Source organism: Microcaecilia unicolor, chromosome 14, assembly GCF_901765095.1.
Source record: "Microcaecilia unicolor chromosome 14, aMicUni1.1, whole genome shotgun sequence".
Taxonomy (NCBI): domain Eukaryota; kingdom Metazoa; phylum Chordata; class Amphibia; order Gymnophiona; family Siphonopidae; genus Microcaecilia; species Microcaecilia unicolor.
This window is the reverse complement of record NC_044044.1, coordinates 42,151,997-42,174,821: the sequence shown is the minus strand read 5'-3', so window position 1 is coordinate 42,174,821 and position 22,825 is coordinate 42,151,997. Positions and strand designations below refer to the sequence as shown.

General features: G+C 42.4%; 1 protein-coding gene across 1 annotated transcript in view; it reads right to left on the bottom strand.

The window, feature by feature from the left end:
• Nucleotides 1–22,825, bottom strand: part of OTUD7B (OTU deubiquitinase 7B) — a 147,854-nt gene that overhangs the window by 98,090 nt on the left and 26,939 nt on the right. Inside the window, 3 exon segments of the mRNA XM_030186934.1 lie at nt 3,161–3,376; nt 4,203–4,373; nt 14,888–15,039. Of these exon segments, the coding sequence (XP_030042794.1) occupies nt 3,161–3,376; nt 4,203–4,373; nt 14,888–14,972 (472 nt within the window). The 5' untranslated portion in view covers nt 14,973–15,039.

Here is a 22,825-nt window from a genome sequence, read left to right as displayed (position 1 = left end):
TCTCCTTCGCTCATTCTTGGGGATTTTAACATTCATGTTAATGATCCCTCTGACTCTTATGCTTCGCAGTTTGTTTTAACATCCTCTTTCAATCTTCAACTGTGCTCCACCGCCCCCACTCACCAGAACGGCCACTGTCTCGATCTTATCCTCTCCTCAAACTGCTCACTCTCCAGTTTCTGTGCCTCAACTCTGCCCCTCTCCGACCATCATCTGATAACTTTCAGACTTAACACCCTCCTCCCCAGTCCCGTCCAATCTTAACCAATACATTTAGGAATCTTCAGGTTATTGACCCTTCTACTCTGTCCTCCAATGTTTCAAATCTCTTTTCTACCACTATGTTATCCAAGTCTGTCAATGAGGCTGTCTCTTCTTATAATACTATTCTCTCCTCTGCTCTGGATACTCTCGCTCCTCCCATTCCCCGTTCTGTAAAAACGTACCAACCCCAGCCTCGGCTGACCTCTAGAATCCGCTACCTACGTTCCTGCGCCCGCTCTGCAGAACGCCTTTGGCTGAAATCCCGTGCCCATTCTGACTTCATACATTTCAAATTCTTGCTGACCTCCTTCCAGTCTGCTCTTTTACTTGCCAAACAGGACTATTACATCCAGTGGACAAATTCTCTTGGCCACACTGAACTCTCTCCTCAAACTGCCTTCACCTCCAACTCCCCCTTCACTTTCCCCCCCACTCTAGCTGAGTACTTTCATAAGGTTCACAAGATTAAACTTGAATTCTCAAGCAGGTCACCTCCACCTCGCCTTCCCTTAGTCCATTCTCTCAACCCTCCAACCCCTGACTCCTTTTCTGAAATCACTGAAGAGGAGACTACACATCTTCTTTCCTCCTCAAAACTAACTACCTGTTCCTCTGATCCTATTCCCACCCATCTACTTAGCACTATCTCTCCTACTGTCATCCCGTTTATCTGTCATATCCTCAATCTTTCATTGTCCACTGCGACTGTTCCTGATGCCTTCAAACATGCCGTAGTCACACCACTCCTTAAAAAACCTTCATTGGACCCTATCTGTCCTTCCAACTAGCGCCCCATCTCCCTCCTCCCTTTCCTATGTGCCGTTGCCTTGACTTTCTTTCATCTCAAGCTATTCTTGATGCACTTCAATCTGGCTTTCGCCCCCTTCATTCAACTGAAACAGCGCTTGCTAAAGTCTCCAATGATCTGTTCCTGGCCAAATCAAAAGGTCTCTATTCTATCCTCATCCTTCTCGATCTATCTGCTGCTTTTGACACTGTCGATCACAGCCTACTCCTTGATACGCTGTCCTCACTTGGATTTCAGGGCTCTGTTCTTTCCTGGTTTTCTTCTCATCTCTCCCAGAGTACCTTTAGCGTATAGTGGATCCTCCTCTACTTCTATCCCACTGTCAGTTGGTGTACCTCAGGGATCCATCCTGGGACCTCTTCTTTACTTTACCGTTTGTTTGGACGATAAGTCTAGGAGAAGAGTACCAGATTTAATGTGGCCAGTATAGCTGGAGTAATTAGAATTATGGTCCTTTGGTCTTGGTGCATTTTGAGAAGTTTTCTCCCTATGAGAGGTAATGGGGTAAAGGTGTATAGAAGATCCATTCCCCAGTGGAGCAAGAACGCATCTGAGGCTACACGGTTGGGAGCATACAGTCTGGAAGAAAAGCAAACAGATCTCTTCTTTGGGGTCTCCCACTGCTGGAATATTCAATGAACTACATACATGCATGCTGAAGAACCATTTGTGAGGCTGAAAGACTCTGCTCAACTTGCCAGCTAGGTAAACAGCTTTTATAGAGATGTTTCGAGAAGCTGCCCAAGTCCATATCTGGATTGCTTGTTGACAGGTGGTAAGAACCTGTTCCTCTTGTTTGCTCAGATAATACATTGCAACCTGGCTGTCTGTTCCAATATATTATCTGATCAAGTGTATGTGGTCCTGGAAAGTGTTGAGGGCGTTCCAAATGGCTCCCAATTTGAAGAGATTGATACAATGTCATTTCTCCAGTGGGGACCAAGAACCCTATGTGTGGAGACCATCGAGGTGAGCACCCCACCCTACAATCAAGGCATCTGTGGTGAGGATCTTGGGATACAGAGGGGACCAAAAGGGAAGAACTTGGGTTAGATTCTGGGACACCATCCACCACTATAGAGAGCTGTGCAGCTGTGGAGTAACTTGAATACAGGTCACATGACATGACATCACATCACAGGCACTTTGTGAAAACTCGAGAACCAGAAGCCAAGCCAAAAGGTAAGACTTTGTACTGATAATGCAGTGTGACAATGGAAGCAGAGGAACTTTCTGTGTGCAGGAAGAATAGGTATGTGATTTAGAGAACAAAGTCAGTCATTGAGTTGTATCATGGATACAGAGGGGACCAAAAGGGAAGAACTTGGGTTAGATTCTGGGACACCATCCACCACTAGAGAGAGCTGTGCAGCTGTGGAGTAACTTGAATACAGGTCACATGACATCACATCACAGGCACTTTGTGAAAACTCGAGAACCAGAAGCCAAGCCAAAAGGTAAGACTTTGTACTGATAATGCAGTGTGACAATGGAAGCAGAGGAACTTTCTGTGTGCAGGAAGAATAGGTATGTGATTTAGAGAACAAAGTCAGTCATTGAGTTGTATCATGGAAAGTAGTGATCCCAGGAAAACCATGCAGAAGTTTTGAGTACAAACTTGTTTTAAATCTCAGATCAAAAATTGGTCATATTTCCAGTCTTTATTGGTAACCTTCAGCTTTAATTCTCAGGACCCTATCCTGTCCCCATGATGCTTTTTAAACAAAAATCCTTTGTGCAGGGTTCTCTGAATGTGTGTGGCTGTCAGGCTCTTGGTCTGTTTTGACTGCCTTAGGCAACCACCTAGTTTTGTCTAGTGGTTGGGCCACTCTGGGTATGAGAGAAATATAGGGTTTGTTTTTTTTTTTACATTCATCTGCAAACACTACATTTTTGTAGCTCTATTACTTTTAAAATACAGCTTCCGTGCAAACCATTGCTTGTGAGCAATATGAAGCCCAGAATAAAGTATAAGAAGTGGGTGAGAATGTTGTGCTGTTTGGAATGAGGAAGAAGGCGCTATGTGTTACAATTCCAGTTACCTTTCCAGAAATACATATTTTTTTTCGGTTGCTTTAGAAGACTCACCAGCTTGTTCTAATGCCACAAGCATAGACTGCTCTATAAGGTCTCGCTCAATGAAGTTGCGGAAGTCATCTCTGTACACGGTCAGATCAGGTAACTGAAAAGTGCAAATGGGCATCTCCAGCAGATGTTCACTGCTTGCAGTGTTGGATACATGGGAACGGGCTAATGATACAATGGTAGAACTTGCATGAGATATTCCTCTAGACAGGCGTTTCTCTGAAAAATAAGAATATCAAACATATAAATGGCAAGTGACCGACTCACCTGCAAATGCGCAGTAGAGACTGCCCTCTCTGTCCCGCCCCCGCGTCAAGACGTGATGACGGAACAGAGAGGGAAACTGTGCTGAGGAGTGCACCACACGGGAGGGAACCACTGAGGTCGCTGCCGCTCCCCCCTCCCGGGCCCTCTCTTCTACATTGAACTTGCACGCAGATCAGCTCCCGTCGGTCACACGAGGATGGGACACAGGCAGGGAAGGAAGACCGACGGGAGACGATCTGCCTGCTGCGGTTTATGTATGATTATACTAGCTGTTAAGCCTGTTAAAATGGGTAAGTATTGGTATGTTCTATTTTGATGTGTACCTCCCTCCCAGCTCCAAGGCCCCCCTCTGTGCATCCCTCCCATGTCCAGCATTGCTCCTGCCCTCCCCTCCATTAAACGTACAGCGCCTCACCTCCGAAACCGCAGCAGGCAGATCGCCTCCCGTCGGTCTTCCTTCCCTGCCTGTGTCCCACCCTCGAGTGACGTAACATCGGCGAGGGTGAGACACAGGCAGGGAAGAAAAACCGACGGGGGCTGATCTGCCTGGTGCTGTTTCGGAGGTGAGGTGCTGTATGTGTAATGGAGAGGAGAGGGCAGGAGAAATGCACAGAGGCGGGCCTTGGAGCTGGGAGGGAGTTAGACATCAAAATAGAACATACCAATACTTGACTATTTTAACAGGCTTAACAGCTAGTATAATCATACATGTTTATATATACACACATGAAATGCACAAAACATCTGTCAAATTCATGGTGTGGTGTGATTCTCTCACCTTGTACAATATCATCCTGCCGCTGCAACACTGGTCGCATGACTCGCACTGCCTCTTTTTCAGGAATCTTGAAGTTTCGCCCTTCATTGAAGGAATGGGACAGCTTCCCAGCATTCACTTGTCTAAGTTGTTCAAAATCACTTAGCGCTGCAGTAACATCCCAGTTCTTGCCTAGTTTCAAATATATTACACCATTAAGAATAAAAAAATATACTTATGAAAATCAGCTCAACTTTTAAAAGAACTCTACCCTTCTCCAAAAAATGTAATGTGCCTTTCCAAGTACCCATATTATGTTTTTTTAACCATAAGAGAGCTCCATAACATTTTACTGGCCAAATGTTATGGAACCAAATGATAGAATGTCAGATACAAGCCCTTTGAAGAAGCAGCCTTAAATACTTGGTTATCTGCCAAATTGCAGTGGCATGATTCTTGCATTTTATCTAATGAACTAACTAATCCAACCATTTTTTTCTACTCCCATGGCTCCTGGAATAGACAAATCATTTAGTGGGAACCTCTTTAAAATACAGCCACAGTCCATTTCTTTTTCCTCAAAAGCTGATCACTGAAATCAGATTGTGCACTACAATCCAAACTGGTTTTTACTAATAAAAGTTTTTCCATCTGATCACATGTGTGTAACTACTAAGGAGTACAATCATCCTTAATTCTTTTATATAGTATTAAAAACATGTAAAATCTAATGGAGTAAAATCAAACAGATTAAATTCAGCAATCTAATTAATAAAGCAATGCAAACAGGGTATGGTAAGAAATGTATTCTTTCTTGATCATCTCCTTTCCTTGGGTCCTGCTAGACCAATCCAGACTGACAAGTTATATCCTCCTATCAGCAGATGGCCGTAAAGATTTGAACATTCCTATGAGATCAGTATAACATAGTGCAGCCAAGAATATTCCAGTATGTATATGCCAAAGCTAAGAATTCACTAAATGAACCTATATAGATGTGGAACCCATTATCAACACTCTGTAGACCCCAGAACATTAAAGAAAAGTGTGTATACTGAACAGGAAAGGCAGCCTGAAGCTAAGGGTATCAGTGGGGGTCCTGAAGTAGTCTACAACAACCAAGGGAAAGGATATTTATCAGGTAAGGGTCCATTTCGCTTTTCCTCCTGCTAGACCAGTTCAGATTGAAGGCTTTATCCCACTGAAAGGGAGGAAGACAAGGCACCCTATACAACTCTGCCAAAGGCATCTCCTCCTCTGACCTGAACCTCAACTCTTGTTTAAAAAAAAAAAAAAAAAAAAAAAAGATGCAGCAAGGACCAAGTGGCCACTTTGCAAGTATCTTCAGGGCTGATCACCTAAGGTTATGCCCAAGTTGCTTGACCTTTGAGACCTTCTAGAACCTCTTTCCAATTGAGGTGGTAAACTGCTCCTATGGCCTCTTTAATCCAATCGGCAATAGTAGATCTTGTGGCCAATTCACCTTTATGTGGCTCATGAAACAAAACAGATAGCCTGTCTCACTTACAAAAAGACCTCCAAGTACTGCAAGAGGGTTCTGAGTACATCTAGCTTATGAAGGGTTTGGGAAATCCAACTTGTCTGACTCCAAGAAAGCGGGAAACAATCACCTCATTTAGATTATAGGGCAAAACCACCTTTGTAAGAAAGGATAGTACCGTTCTAATGGAAAATGAGTAAACCAAAAACTACAGGTAAGAATCTCAGCAAGAAAGAACCTATAATTCAGATTTTCTCCTGGCTGAACGGCCACCAATGACTATTTTCAGTAAAGCGAAGATACCTGTAGCAGGTATTGTCCAGGGACAGCAGGCTAATTATTCTCACACGTGGGTAGACGTCTGGGTCGGTGCGGGAACCGGCGTTTTGCCATAGCAAAAACAAAAAGGTTTTGCTAGAGTCTTCTGGCGCGTACCTCAGTTAAATCCAAAAGCATAACAAATTACTCCAAAGGGGAGGTCGGAGGAATTGTGAGAATAATCAGCCTGCTGTCCTCGGAGAATACCTGTTACAGGTAGTAGTACCTTCACTTTCTCCGAGGACAGTAGGCTGCTTATTCTCACACGTGGGGTAACCCTAGCATCCAGGCTCACTCAAAACAATGAGCATGGGTCAATTGGGCCTCGCAACGGCGAGGACATAACATAGGTTAACCTGAAACTATATACAGCTAGCTGAGTGCGCAACCTGGAACATTATTAAAACGGGCCTAGCGGAGGTGGAGTTGGATTCTAAACCCCGAACAGATTCTGCAACACCAGATTGCCCAAATCGACTGTCATGGGTATCCTGCTCAAAACAGTAGTGTGATGTGAATGTGTGTGGACTGATGACCACGTTGCAGCCTTGCAAATCTCTTCAATGGAGGCTGACTATAAGTGAGCCACCAATGCAGCCATGGCTCTAACATTATGAGCCTTAACGAGGAGCACAAGAGGAACCTACCACAACTCATCGTGGAAAAAAGAAAAATGAGGTTCGCGCAGTGGGCGGGAAGTCAGTCCACACATGCACGCACACCAGAAGACACTAGCAAAACTTTTTTGTTTTTGCTATGGCAAAATGCCGGTTCCCGGGCCAACGCAGACACCAGCCCACGTGTGACAATAAGAAGCCTGCTTGTCCTCGGAGAAAGAATGCTTTAAAGTCTCATAGGGCAGCATGAAAAGCAACCTCAGGACCAAATTGAGGTCTGAAAGAGCACCACATCTTACAATGGGGGCCACATTTGCTCAACTGCCTGCATAAAAAAACAGCCCACAAGAATGACATATGAGCAATAACTATTGGAATTCATGGTCGAGTTTAATGTTCAATGTTGTAGACTTTCTTTATTCGCACAAGGAAATGTTAAAGGCAATAAAGATTAAGGGGGGATGGGGGGGGTAAATGTAACAAAATAAAATTTGATGACAGCAGCATAGGATTACAGTATATACGTTTGACAAAGTTCAGACCTGTCAAGTACTTAAGCAAATACGTGTTTATATATATGAAACCAATAAAATTGTGGGAATATAAAAGGCTTTGTAAGGGCATGGGGAGAAAACTAACAAAACTTTGATGATAGCAGTTTATGACTAATGTACATAAGAACGTTATGTTATTTAAACAGTCATAGGTTGAATCTTATACATATGTTACTCTGTTGAATCAATAAAAACCGTTGAAACATAAAACAGCCCACATCTGTCTGCGCAGCTAGAGACACACCATTAATCATACCTCTGAAACAAAAGAGCACCGCAACTTCAGCCTTTACAGAATTAAGAGCTAGGCCCCGGTCAACACCCCTTTGATGGCAGATCCACATGCATCCGAGAGACCATCAAATTTCAAAAGCCCACCAGACACCGATATAATGAGACATGAAAGACTGACAGAAAGATGGTAATTTCTATGCTTCAGGCACTGCCTCTCAAGGGCCAAGCCATAAGCCAAAACGTATCTGGATCCTCCATATGAATTGGCTCCTGCTGCACGAGTCCAGACTCCCTTGGAAGTAGAATTAGGGATCCCTGTCCAGTAGCCAAATGAGGTTGGTGTAGCATGGCTGATGAGACCAATCTGGTGTTACCATGATCACCAGAGACACAGATGGTTCATCACTTTTCTAAAGGACCCATCCTATTAGTAGCCACAGATGGAATATATAGAGAGGCTCCAACCATCTGGCCAAGGCTAGAGAAGGGCACTGATCTCCACTGAACCGTGATTCCCCAGTGATTTACTAGGATCTGAAAGTTCAAGAGACTCAATTCCCACTCCCCTGAATCCATGGAGTGTCCGCTGAGAAAATCCCTTTAAATATTGTCACGAAACGCCTAGAACCCATTTGGGAGAGGGGAGTTAACCCTGTGGCCACCTAAAGGGTCTGTGCCAGCACTGCTCAGGCCCGCTACTACCTGTGCACATGCTCTATGCTGGCATAACCTTCCACCCGCCTGCTGGGTCCCATTTGCCTCTGGGTAAGTCTCCCACCAAGTTATTTTTCCCATGGTTTCTAAGGACACTGGGGCCACAATCTCAGGGGCCCCCCCACAGTTCCCAGGAAGCACCCACAGACCAAGCACACAAGCACCAGCATTCTTAGTCAGTCCAGAACAAACAGAGCTAATAAATGAATTGAATTATTATCATAGAAAAATAGAACAATGGATGGTGAAAAACAACAAAAAAAGGTGTAATCAGCAACAACAGTTTAATATTGATTCCTGTTTAATTTATTTAAACACTTATTCATTACCTGAGTAGTACCTGGGGAGCTCTGGAAAATTAACTGCTCACAGGTTTTGAACAGGATCTCACTCTATAGGTCTGTACCTTCCACACTCACTCTGAGACTAAAGATTTCCAGCAGATTCAATCAGAGCATAAATACTGGGGGACCTCTGGCCAACAGCAGTGTAAGTTACCTTTTCCTCAGAGCTTGGGTGAGAAGCAAAATAGTCACTTCTACAACACCTTTACACACACAAAAAACAGACACCATCTGCTGGCCAAAAACGAGAAATGCACTGGAAACAAATGTCATACATTCTTATAAGAAATCAGAAATTAGTCCCGTTTCGCCACAATTATCTACTCCTGCTATGTGAGCCATTGAAATCACTGCCAGATGGTATCCCGCCCAGGAACAAGTACAACCTATCTCCAGAGCCACTGATATACTTCATGTTCTGCCTTATTTGTGGCACTGTCCTATAGCACTCTGCCTGCCTTCCCTTGTAAACTGTCCTACAGCACTCTGACTGCCTTCCCTTGTAGGAGTTGCTAGACGTGCTCAAACACCAAGCTAATGGCCCTGGCCTCCACAACTGATACTCCATAGAGGCCTTCCTCCAGTGCAGACAAATGCCCCTGTACCACACGGCACCAATTGTAATGTTTTCTTGCAAAAGTGGGAAACCCGAACCAAGATACTGACTCCCTTCAGATCTAGAATACGCTGGAAGGACCCTTCCTTCTTGAGCAGAAAGAAATACATTGAATTATGGCCCCCTGCCTATGCCCCGACTTGGAACAGGTTCCACTGCTCCTAACTGGAGCACTGTAAAGTCATTCATTTGTGCCTTGAGGGAAGAATCACATGGGAAAGCCATAAAGGGGTTGGAAACAGCCACCCAATTTAAAACACAAGCTAATCAGAAGTAAACTTCCATCACAGACTGAAAAGGAACAGAAGGGCACACTTCCCTGTAATTTATCCAGTTGCAAACTATGCCAAAATATTTCACAGGACCCCAAAGTCATCCACAAAGGAAAGATATTCAACATAAAGGGATCTTTCACTTGCTCATCTTCCAATGTGGTATATATCATTCAGTGTAAAAAATGTAACGAAGGATGCTATATTGGAGAAACAGGCCAGATGCTTAAGACAAGATTCAATTTACGTAGACATCATATGAACAATGCTGGTGCCAGCAGGGTTCCCACGCCTGTTGGTCAACATTTTACAGGACCAGGACACTGTACCAGTGACTTTACAGTGGGAATACTGAAAGGTAACTTTAAAACCATACAAGAACGTAAGACCTTTGAAGTCAGAATGATTGAATATTTTAACACCCAACAGAAAGGACTTAACAAGGATCTGGGGTTCCTAGCCCATTATAAACCATAAAGCTGTATGTCTCTGTTGATCACCCTCCCCTTACCTATCCACACCCATCCTGTTAGAATATCAATGATATGCTTTGATGTCCCCATGCATACTTCCTTCCCACCCTGTCAGACTGTAATAGTAACGCTTGAATGTTTTCACTTATATACACTGTCAGCTAGCACATTTGCTTATTTCTGATCTGAGGAAGAAGAGCAACCTTCGAAAGCTAATCAAGAAATGTATTAAGTTATGTCCAATAAAAAAGGTATCATCTTATTTTCTTTTCCATGTTTTATTTTGTTTGATTTCTATTGATAACCTTAAGAGTGGACTAACACGGCTACCACACTCCTCTACTTAAACTAGATCTGCAAATTCCAAGGCACAACTCACATGGAATACCTCCAGAACACATTGGTCTAAGGCGATAAGGGCCTACACCTGGTGGAACAGGCAAGATGACCTCTAGCCTGATCCTCTCCAGGAGAAGCCCACAAATTCTAATTGGGACCTCAAGTGGCCGTGGAGGAGGAAGGTCCATCTCTCGCCATCCGGGCCCCTCGAAAGGACAACAGTTTCTTTAGTAAATGTTTACCCCCACAATGAGAAACAAGGCAATTTCCTGGATGGGCTTAGTCAACTTTTGTTACAACAAGCAGAGGGACTTTAACCTGACCTTGGATCCTAGGTTAGACAATGCAATCTCTCTGGTGATTTATGCCCTCCTAGAGAGGGACAAATTTAAATATTTCCTGGCCCACTGGAATCTGTTCGAAAATCCACAATTCATACTGGGCTTTGGTTACCACCAATCATGCAGGTCTTGCAATCACGCACATGGTCAGATCATATGCCAGTTATGCTCAAGTTAACCAAAACACTGAGAAAGTGGGTATAATATATTGGCCATAGATGACACCATTTTAGCGGACCCCAATAATGTGATACAATTTGAAAAGGAACTCTAGGAATACATTAGATTTAATGATACAGGAGAGAGAGACCCAGTGATGTTGTGTGAGATATTAAATAGAGCTATGAGGGGAAACATAATAGCTGTACAAGCTCATAAATGAAAACAAAAATTGCCACTGAAAAGAACATATATCAACAAATTTCTACATTAGAGGCCCACATAAGAAATGGACCATATCCCCCAGGCAAGGGAACGCCTCCATATGCTGCGATAGCAGAAAATCTGGTGAAAATATGCCAAGAACATTATGAATCTGGCAAAAAATCCAGCCGCCTCTTAGCTAATAAGCTTAAGAAGTGCATCAAATTTATTCTATCACTGATGAAAGCTGTGGTCACTCACAGAGACTCAAAACACATACAAGAACTCTTTATTCAATAATATTTCCACTATATATAGATAAATAGATAGTATAAGTGAATAACGATTTTTCATTCAAGGACAACAGTTTCTGACCTTATTCTGACCTTCCGACACCAAGGCAAAAGAGGCTTTCTTATCCCACTAATACCAAAGTCTGCCGCCACCCCCCCCCCCTCCCTCCAAGATATAAACTTGGTCCTGTCCTCAGAAAGGCAATGTGGGTGAGTCTCACCCAGGTTTGAACAAATGATCTTAAAAAAAGGCCAACTTACTCAAGCAAGACTTGGAAGTTGCATCTGCTGACGAATGCAACCACCCATCTATGCCCCACCATCATCATAGCTGTCATAGTATAACTGTGTACTATTATAATTTTAGTGACATTAGCAGTTAGCACTGTTAACAGCTAATAGCCACACTTCCGCCATACTAATAAATACAGTCTAGGCCATATCTGTTGCTTGTAATAAGTGATACTCTTAAACCAATCTGAATCACTGTAATCGTCTGCCTTGTTGTAACAACACTCCTCAATTCAAACAAACTGTAATCGTATGTCCTGTTGTATGTAAGCCACATTGGACCTACCATTAGGTGGGAAAATGTGGGATACAAATGCAATAAATAAATATGTAGCTTTCAGTAGTCGCTAGTGAACAGTTTAGGAAGAGGGTTCAAGGGTTTTAGTGACCATTTAAAGGGATGCAGGAACTCAAAGAACCCCTGGGCTACAGCTTGGTGCCTCAGAGAGAACGACGTCTCCTTGTTCAACCACAGGAAGGCCCATGGACTATTCCCTGGAAGCAATGCCTAGGCAAAGGATCACATCTCCTGGGAAGAAAGGCCTGTTCAGAAGAAATTGTGCCAAACTAGTCAACCTGCATCATGTTCTAGAGGCACAGAAATACTGGAATATTCCTGACTGCACCACCTGTTACACTGATCTCATCATTAGAATCAAGTCTCTGCCTTCTTATGCTGATAGAAGACATAATACATAGGTTTGGACTGGTCTAGCTGGATAAGGAAAAGGTTTTAATGTTTTAAACTATGCAGTGAAAATACAGCTCATTCTGCATGTACTCTCAAAAGACAGTCAAATTCATTAAGTTATTCCAATAAATTTGGTCTCACCTACAGCTATTTTGATCTTTACGTCTATGTACAAATAAGCCAAAACTGCAACCACAGTATTGATTTTAAATCTTCAACAAATCTAGCTGCAAGATTTCAACAAACAGTTCTAGTTTCTGAAGCTCTCTCTCCCACATTTAGGAGGGGGAGGGAACCTCTTCACTGCATAGTGGAATTTTCCCACAACTTAATTTGATTTCAGTTTCTAGTATCTACTGCAACAAAGACAATGACATCCTGGAGAGAGTCTGTCAAGCCCTGCAAATTCAGTCTGCCTGCTGCAGCTGACAGTACAAAACACTACCACCTTCTACAGTAAGAGGAAGCTTGTATCCTATTTTGGATGACTGTACATTTGTCCTTTAGAAATACTCCTCGAGCAGGGACTGTCCTTATCTGTTAAACTGTACAGCGCTGCGTAACCCTAGTAGCGCCTTAGAAATGTTAAGTAGTTAACACCTCTAACAGCCCACCTTATGAGTTCAAGGTGGGTTACAAATTCCAAGAGAGCAGAAACAAATATTCTAGGAATTACAACAAATTGTTATTTATTAGATCTTGTAATCATTAAATATAGCAATTAAGACTAGAAATACAGGTACAAGGGAATGGGACGACTTCCCTATGAGGAAAGGCTAAAGGGCCTAGGCCTCTTCAGCTTGGAGAAAAGGCGGCTGAGGGCAGATATGACAGAGGTCTATAAAATTGAGTGGAGTTGAACGGGTATGTGAAGCGCCTGTTTACGCTTTCCAAAAATACTAGGACTAGGGGGCATGCGATGAAGCTACAATGTAGTAAATTTAAAACGAATCGGAGAAAATGTTTCTTCACTCAATGTGTAAACTCTGGAATTCGTTGTCAGAGAATGTGGTAAAGGAGGTTAGCTTAGCGGAGTTTAAAAAAAAAGGTTTGGACGGCTTCCTAAAGGAAAAGTCCATAGACCATTATTAAATGAACTTGGGGAAAATTCACTTTCTGGGATAAGCAGTATAGAATGTTTTGTACCAGGCTAAAAGCCCACCTCTGCTTTTGACTCCTAACCACTTGCTCTGTACCCTTTTATCCCCACCTCTCTTTAATTCCATTACCTCTTAGTTGTTCTGTGTGTTTGTCCTATTTAGATTGTGAGCTCTTTGAGCAGGGACTGACTTTTCGTGTATGATGTACAGCGCTGCGCATGCCTTGTAGCGCTATAGAAGTGATAAGTAGTAGTAGTATTTGTGACCTGGATTGGCCACTGTTGGAAACAGGATGCTGGGCTTGATGGACCTTTGGTCTTTCCCAGTATGGCAATACTTATGTACTTATGACTGACTGGTAGCTAATGCTATCTGAATATGTTAAAGGTCTTGTGCAAATAGCAATGGAAAACCAGGGCTTCCCTATGCCATCCTGTGACCCCATATTTACAGTGTGAATGCACAAAAACACATACAATACAGATGCATTTCTTGTATACGCATTGTGGATATCCTAAAAATCCAGCTGGCTATAGGATCACTAGGACAGGCTGGGGAAGCACCAACCAACATTCCCAGAATGAAGTAATGAATCACTTTAGCTAAGAGAACTGCAGAAGAATGTACTCTCTGAAGGTCTACTGTCACGCCATCTTGGAGCATAGAGTTGCAAAATAATGACCCAATGTTAACCAGCTACATCTTAAAGGGCCAGCCACAGTGAAAACAAACATTGAATAAATGACGCTTCTTTGTCAGTGGCTACCCCACTGATGCTCTCTCATCCTCCTAGAGCTTTGTGATTGGCAGATGACCTTTGGCTAAATATATCATCTTTCCATCAGGTCAGATTAGAAATGTTCTGGTCATCTATTTTCTATATTGCATGACCAGTGTTACAGAACATTCTTCCACTGAATTTGTGTACTTGTACTAATGAACTTTAATTTCAGAAACAAAGCACTCTTATCTGAGAAAGTTTTTGGTGTTTCATTTTGAAATAATTGAAGGCACTTCTGTTTGAGAAAACACGTAGATTCATCTTATAAGTTGACTCAATTGTCACAGATCAACCGCTGAATTTAGTCACCGTTTGTTGTGATCATGTCTGGTTTTTTATTTTAAATTATATATATTTTATTATTAACAGCCTAGAACCAAGGACAGAGCAGGTTATAAATTTTTAACATGAGAAGGAGTAACTACCTAAATATCAAGTTTAATACTTACACAAAAGAGAAGCTAAGGTGTGTCAGTGTAAGAATTACAAAGCAGGGAAAAAAAGGGAGAGGCTTATTCTTTTCACTTTAAGTTACAAGACATTCCAAAGATCACTACTGGCAGATTACAAGGTGATCATTTGAGATAACAGTTTAAAACCATGTTAACAGGATGAGAACAAGCGTGGTGACTTGATATACATCCATTATAGAACATAAAAATGACCAGTGCAAGATTTCAAATTGTGCACTGAAGGGGGTAAAAAAAAAAAGTCTTCTACAAGATAAAGATTGTGATTCTACCACTAAAATGTACTGGTTGGTCAATTTTGTTGACAGGATGCCTTTGTCCCCACAACTTCTCTCGATCATTCATACAAATACTGAGCAAGTTGGACAATAATCATTGTCTCCTCTTTCCTTACCTTCGAGTAGGTCTCTGGCCAGTCCTGGCTCTGCCCCAGTTGAGCGAACAAAATCCGATAGGACAGCATCCATGTCCCAGGTCATGTGATACTGAACTCCTTTCAGGTACTTGGAAACATGTGGAACATAGATCAAAGCTTAAGTCTTCAATCTAAGATTGAAACAATGTACACAGCTCATGTTACACAATATAAAATAATTAGCCCGACAATGCAGACTTAAGGGGGGGGGGGAATAGTTATCAAGGTGCAGTAAAAATCAGGCACCTTACTTTAACATGGGAGTCATCAGCTGTCAAGTAGCTCAGTACCAGAGGTTACTGACTCCCATGGGATACGAATAACACTGCTTGCGAGGGTGTTTTATTCTGTGACCCGATGCTCCCAGGCACTGTTTAATGGGGCTGATCACAGGGAAAATAAGCTGCTCCCCCCCCCCCCCCCGCAAGAAAAAGACTCTCTCTACTCGGAAGCTCCCTGCAAAGTCACTCCATCCACCCAGGTCACCACCACTGGGGCCTATCTTGATATTTCCCTAGGGTCCAAGAAGGAATGATCCCCAGACGCTCCTGCCTTTGCCAGCACTGGGTTCAAAATTGAGCCAGTGACCAGTAGTCTTGTGGTGCTACCACTAGATGTCAGATTTCTGTATAAAGGGCAAAAACCCCTGTACAGGAGCTTGACCCCTAGTGGGGGGGGTACCATGAGACTACCACTAGGGGGTTGCTGGCATCATTATGAACTCAGCACAGGCAAGGGCAGGAGCAAGTGAGGTTCGCTCCTGCATGGACCCCGCTAGACTACCAGGGAAATATCAAGGGATGGGTGGGGGGAGGGTCTTCAGAGGGAACTTCCAGGTGCGGCTACTTCTGCTAGGGGGAGCCATGTAGGGCTGTCAGGAGACAGTATAACATATGGGAGGGGGGCAGCTTATTTTCACTTTGGCTGGCCCTTTAAGATGTACCAGAGAACGTCAGGCTGTGACTTTGCATCCCGAAGCTCCCAAGATGGTAAAAATCATACCACCTTACTTTTCCAAGTATAACATGACTTCCGTGCTCATAGCAATGATGTGTTTGATGCATTTGCATGCTTTGTATTTCATTACTATCCATTCCACAGTAACCTAAAAACCCTGAATTATGGCATCAAAACTTACGTTAGAACCCTTTAAAACACATTAAGGGGCAAACAAGGTGCATTATGGCTGTAATGCAGCTTGATAACTATCCCCCACCCCCTTACTGTGAAACAGAGAAGTATCCAGTGCCAGATCATTTTTTCTTCTTGTTTAAAACTATTTTCCTAATCTTCAAAGTCTGTCCAACGTAATGAGTGGAAAGATAATGTGAATTCTGTTATAAAATCAACCATTTCACATCATTCCTGTTTTAACAGGGCAAAATTTTTCAACAAAAATAAATCTCAAAATCCATGAACTGTTTACCATAAACCCTGACTTCCTTTGTTAATTCCCATTATTAACATTTTTTTAAAGCAGCTTCCAAAATGTAAACCTCTTTCTAGCAAAAATACATTTTACAATGTTACTTATTGCTTAGTATTTTTGAAAACTGCATTCTGCTCTTTGCTTTCTGTAATGTCAAAGTCCATTTTGATCATTAAGCATTTTTCGTTACGAATTTACGACAGTTTGTTGTTCTTTGTTGAAGTGTCAGAAGATAAAGCAGTAAAAAAAAAAAGTTCCATCTTGCTGTAGACAGACATGTGAACCTTACAGGGCAAGACTTTTATTATTCAGTTTTTCCATCTCTCGATCTCCAGCACTTCTAATGGTGTTTTATGGGCAACCATTCATAGATGTGTCTTCTTGGCAGGTGGGAATATAGTCCACTGTACAAAACATTATCCTTTCACATAAACAGCACAGGAATTCCACTTATGTTTTAACTTCTCCCGAGATCATTCGTGGGACACTGCTGTTCTTTTCCAACTCAGTGGTTTGTGCTGTTAACTTCTAGTAGTACATCCAACAGGCATATTCATGCAGACAGCTATTGCTGTAAAAAAAACTGTCTGAACAGAAATAAAAATCTCAATTTCACACACATGCACCCAACCCAACTCTCCCCCTATCTACAAGGCTCATGCCAATACCCTAATACAACTTGAATAAAACATTGAAATACCGAACAGCAAGGATCACAGCTAAACTGCCAACAGCTCACTTTACATACAAGTCAAACACATTTTGAAACAGACATTACTAAATTTAAAAATAAAACCAGCTTCCTAGATTCTCATGCAAAAATCAAACCCATACTCATAAAATATCACCTTTTTGTTAAATGGTTTCTGAAGCTTATATAAAGTATTTTTAACATATGAAAGCTTTTATTTCAGGCTTTAAGAGACAGGCTTCTGGCACAATTAGGGGAAGGGCAAACTACTATATGACTTGTGAATTATTACAAGTGAGCATAAAAGAGATCAAATCCTGCTAACACTTGTGACCGTAGTCAAGTCAGTTCACCCTTCACTGCCTTAGGTACAAACTTAAATTGTTATCCCTACCCAGTCCCCTAGCCTCCCAATGCTTGTATATCCCTGATGTCAATCCAGGTTTGAATAGTATCAAATGGGAGTATTAGATAGAGGCTTTTTTTTTTTTTATTACCTAGAGGCTGCTTCACTGCCCAGTGTGCCCTTTCCAATTCCAAATCTGGTACATGATCCTCACCTCCAAACAGCTGCTTACAAATGGAATACACTATGTGTGTCACATTCTCTTGCTTTCCACCATCCGGAACTCCCTGTGTTTGTAGGTTTTTACACCTACCTGTTCTCAATATCATCCAACTCATTGTGCTTGCTTGCACCTCTAACATCAACTCCGTGTGCTTGCCCACCTGAGTTTCGAGATAGTCAATTCAGGCCCCCATCTTCTGCAGGTCCTGACGCAGCAAGTCAAGTTTATTTGACCCGTAGTCTTCCCTCACATCTTTGAATTTGGTCTTTAATTCTTATTAACAGATGCCGAAGTTCCGGAGACACTGCAAGCTCCTCTGCGATTCTCTTCTGTTTTGCTCTCCGAGCTTTCTGCCAATTCCAACGCCACATGGTGCTCAGGAGAAGCGGGCCACACTAGCCATTCAGCAAAACTTGTCACAGAGTTTCCTTTGCATCGGTTCCTTTACTCTCTGACATTTGTGACGTGAGTTAAACTACTATTCTTTCAAAAATTCACTATGATGATGAGGGATTAATGCTTATTTGTGGTGCGAAAGGCAGACGCTCCGACTCAAGCATCCATGCTGGAAGCTGATGTCACTTCTTCACTGCCCTGAAGTCGTGTTCTTTTGAAGTTGGCGTAGCTTTGCCAACATATCCAATTATTTTGGCAACTGCTCACAAATCCCTCAAAGCAGGTCACGAGGACCGAAATGCCATTTGTCTGCTGTAGGTGTTGGGTGTTTTGAATGGCTTCTGCAGCACTGTTTTCTATATCCATGAATAAGCTAAGTAGTCACTTTGCCATGATTTGACGAACTTTTGGAGTTTTTTAAAAATTGTTTTGCAATAATTTGCTTTCTAGTAGAACTGTTTAAATAAAAATGAACACAATCGGGTGAATTTTCGAAAGAAAAGAGCGCCCATCTTCCGACACAAATCAGAAGATGGGCGTCCATCTCGCAAGGTCGCCCAAATCGGCATAAACGAAAGCCGATTTTGGGCACTCTCAACTGCTTTCCGTCGTGGGGACGACCAAAGTTCATGGGGGCATGTTGGCAGTGTAGCGAAGGCGGGACTGGGGTGTGCTTAGGAGATGGGTGTTCTCGGCCGATAATGGAAAAAAGAAAAGCGTCCCTGAAACACTTGGGCGACTTTACTTGGTCCATTTCTTTTCATGACAAAGCATCAAAGAGGTGCCCTGAACTGACCAGAGGACCACCGGAGGGAATCTGGGATCACCTCCTCTTACTCCCCCAGTGGTCACTAACCTCCTCCCACCCTCAAAAAAAAATCTCTTTAAAAACACTTTTTTGCCAGCCTCTACGCCAGCCTCTACGCCAGCCTCAAATGCCATACTCAGGTCCATCGCAGCAATATGCAGGTACCTGGAGCAGTTGTAGTGGGTGCAATGTACTTCAGGCAGGCGGACCCAGGCCCATTCCCTCTTACCTGTTACACTTGTGCTGATAAATGGGAGCCCTCCAAAACCCACCAGAAACCCACTGTACCCACATGTAGGTGCCCCCCATCATCCTTAAGGGCTATGGTAGTGGTGTACAGTGGTAGGTTTGTGGTTTTGGGGGGCTCTGCACCCCAGGTAATGGAGTTATGCACCTGGGACCTTTTTGTGAAGTCCATTGCAGTGCCCCCTAGGGTGCCCGGTTGGTGTCCTGGCATGTCAGGGGGACCAGTGCACTATGAATGCTGGCTCCTCCCACAACCAAATGACTTGGATTTGGTCGTTTTTGAAATGGGCGTCCTCGGTTTCCATTATCGCTGAAAACCGGGGACAACCATCTCAAAAATGACCTAAAGGCACCCATCTTTAAGGTCGACCTAAATTTCATGATTTGGGCATCCCCGACTGTATTATCGAAACAAAAGATGGACGCCTATCTTGTTTTGATAATACGGGTTACCCTGCCCCTTTACGGGGCTGCCCTGCGAGGATGCCCTGATGAAAACTTTGGCGCCCCGTTCAATTATGTCCCTCCACATAAGACATCTGAGGCAAGTGACTGATGAAGCTCTAAGGAGCTTGGATCTGGACTAGCTATGTGCTATAAGAGGTCTAATAGTTCACCATTGTAACCATCTGTTGCCTCCCTCTCTATCTTTAGCATTACAACACATTAAATGTTGTACTACTCCTGTTGCTTTTTGATCTTCTGGTTTTAATATCAAGTAATCAATTAATGGTGGAAAGAAATAACGTCTTGCCTGTTAATTCTGGCTCATACCATTAATAATGAAGAAAACCTGCCATATCCATTCTTCCAACAAGGCAGAAAGGATTTACCTAGTGCGATGTGAATGTGTGGGCTAAAGACCACGTTACATCCTTGCAAATATCTTCAATGGAGGCTGATCTCAAGTGGGATACCGATATAGCATGGCTCTGACATTAAGAGCCAAGACATAACCCCCCCCCCCCCCTCAGAGTCAGCACAGCCTGGGCAAAAGTGGAGATGCAACCTACTAGCCAACTGGAAATTGTGCGTTTGCCAATGGGTACCCCCATCCTATTTGGATCAAAAGTAACAAAGTTGAGTGAACTGTCTAGAGTTTCAGTCTGCTCCAAATAGAAGGCCAAGGCTTGCTTACAATCTAAGGTATGCAGCGCTCTCTCGCCAGGTTGAGCATGAGGTCTGGGGAAAAATGTTGGCGGAACAACTGACTGGTTAAGATGGAATGCTGACACCACATTAGGAAGCAACTTAGGGTGTATGCAAAGGAACTACTTTGTTGTGATAAAGTTTTGCGTTAAGGTGGATCAGCTACTAGGGCCTGACGCTCACCAACTCTGTGAGCTGAAGTGATTGCCACCAAAAACATAACTTTCCAGGTCAGATGAGAATGATGTTGCGATCCCATGACATAAGTTTGATGTGTGCTTTGTCGAACTAGAGACTGTACAGAAATAAGCTACATGGACATAAGCATTGAATGCACTAAGGTGTATTCTTAGAGTAAAAATACAAATTCAGTTCAAGCTCACAGTCATAATAAAGATTTTACTTTTCAATCTCAACTCCCTTGAGAAATTTGACAGGGTGAAAAACAACTGAAAAATGGCCCTTTTATCTCCAAAGGTGCTGAGAGTCACTGAACGTTTGCTGACTCAAAAATAATGGAAGATCATACACTGCCAGAATATCACATATTTGTTAAAAAAAAAAAAAAAAAGAAAGGTCTTTGTTAATTATTATTATTTGTTACATTTGTATCCCACATTTTCCCACCCTCAATATGCCTTACATATAACCGTTAACGGCGTTAGCCGATTCCGGTCTGAATACATGGTATGAATAAATACAAAGTGATATTCTGGTAGAAAGAGCTCACAAACATGCATCCAACCTCATGTACCTCAATGTGACAGAGACAGTTTAAGCTTGCTTTAAAAAGATGGCATGTTTTGGAAACCCTGGGGGTTGAGAACAAACTGGTGTTTATTTTAAAAGTGTTAAATATTGTGTCTTTCAAACCTGTTGGAAAGCAGTCTATATTCTGAAATTAAACAATGGTAAACTCCAGAAATGATTTCAGAAAGATTTCTAATCTGACAAGTTCCACAACTTAGATACATAACTGGATTCTGACAACAAGGTACAATTTTCAAATCTCCTAGTCCCACTCCTAGTAGTGTTAGTATCAAAATTAACATAGCCAGTTTTAAACCATCATTTTATTAATCACCTTCTCAGAAGTGGCAAATACTGATTACCACATCTATTTCAGAACATTAAAAGCCAATTCCAGAGGATCTCTAAATCAAAGAAAAAAAATATTGACCTTCATTTTATATGGCATATGAACTAACCCAAAAACAAACAACTCCAAATGAAACGGCTCAATGGTGAGGGTGAAAGACCTTTCATGCCTGAAAAAAAGGGGTCAATGCCACCTGGTCACAGCTCAGGCCTGAAGGCTCCCGGAACCAACAAAAATAAAAAATAAATTAAAACTAGACCAAAACATGCTAGGGTAGGAAATGAAAAGAACCATGAAAAGAAAAAAAAAAAGGAACCACAAAAAAAACAAAACAAAAAAACTAAGGTTTGATGTGATGAGGAGAGACTACAAACATGACCCCTCTTTTCCACGGAAAACTGAACACTACTGGTCCTGCACACACACGTTTGACGGGAAGGCACCAACGCATGCGCTGCGAGATACTGCCAAAAGGCTCTTAAAGAGATACTATGTTGGGTAGCATCCACAACGGGCTCCCTCGAATGACATCACCCAGTTGTGAGAATGATATGGTATGCTAGTCACATTAAACAACAACAACAAAAAAATTGCCATACTGGGAAAGACTGAAGGTCCATCAAGCCCTGTATCCTGGTTTCCAACAGTGGCCAATCCAGGTCACAAGTACATGGCAAGTAAAACAGGTTTTATGTTGCTTATCTTAGAAATAAGCAATGGATTTTCCCAAGCCCATCTTAATGGCTTAGATTTTTTTTTCAGAAAATTATTCAAACCTTTTTTTAAAGCCTGCTAAGCTGCTTTTACCACATTCTCTGGCAATGAATCCAGAGTTTAATTACACATCAAGTGAAAATATTTTCTCCAGTTTAAATTTACTACTTAGTAGCTTCATTGCGTACCCCCTAGTCCTAGTATTTTTTGGAAACAGTAAATAAGTGATTCACATCTATTATTCCACTCCAGTCAACATTTTATAGACAGGGTTGCCAACTCCATGATTTCCCTGAAGAATTGGGAGGGGTTTCTTTTTTTTTTTTTAATTGATCCACGGGCAAGGTTGCAACTTTTCAGGCAGGCTTATCATATCTACCCTCAGCCGCCTTTTCTCTAAGCTGAAGAGCACGAGCTAAACGCTTTAGCCTTTCCTCATAGGGAAGTCATCCCATTCCCTTTTTCATTTTCATCGCCTTTCTCTGTACCTTTTCTAATTCTGCTCTGAGATGTGGTGACCAGAACTGCACACAATATCTGAGGTGCAGTCAATGGAGCAATATAAAGGCATTATAACATTCTCATTTTTGTTTTCCATTCCTTTTCTAAAACCTAACATTTTATTTGGTTTCTTAAGACACCGCTGCACACTGAGCAGAGGGTTTCAACGTATCATTAACGATGACACGTAGATTCTTTTCCTGGGCAGTGAATCCTAAAGTAGAACATTGCATCATGTAGCTATAGTTTCATCATATGCCATTTGGTTGGCCAGTCTCAGTCTTATAAGGTCCTCTTGCAATTTTTCACAATCCT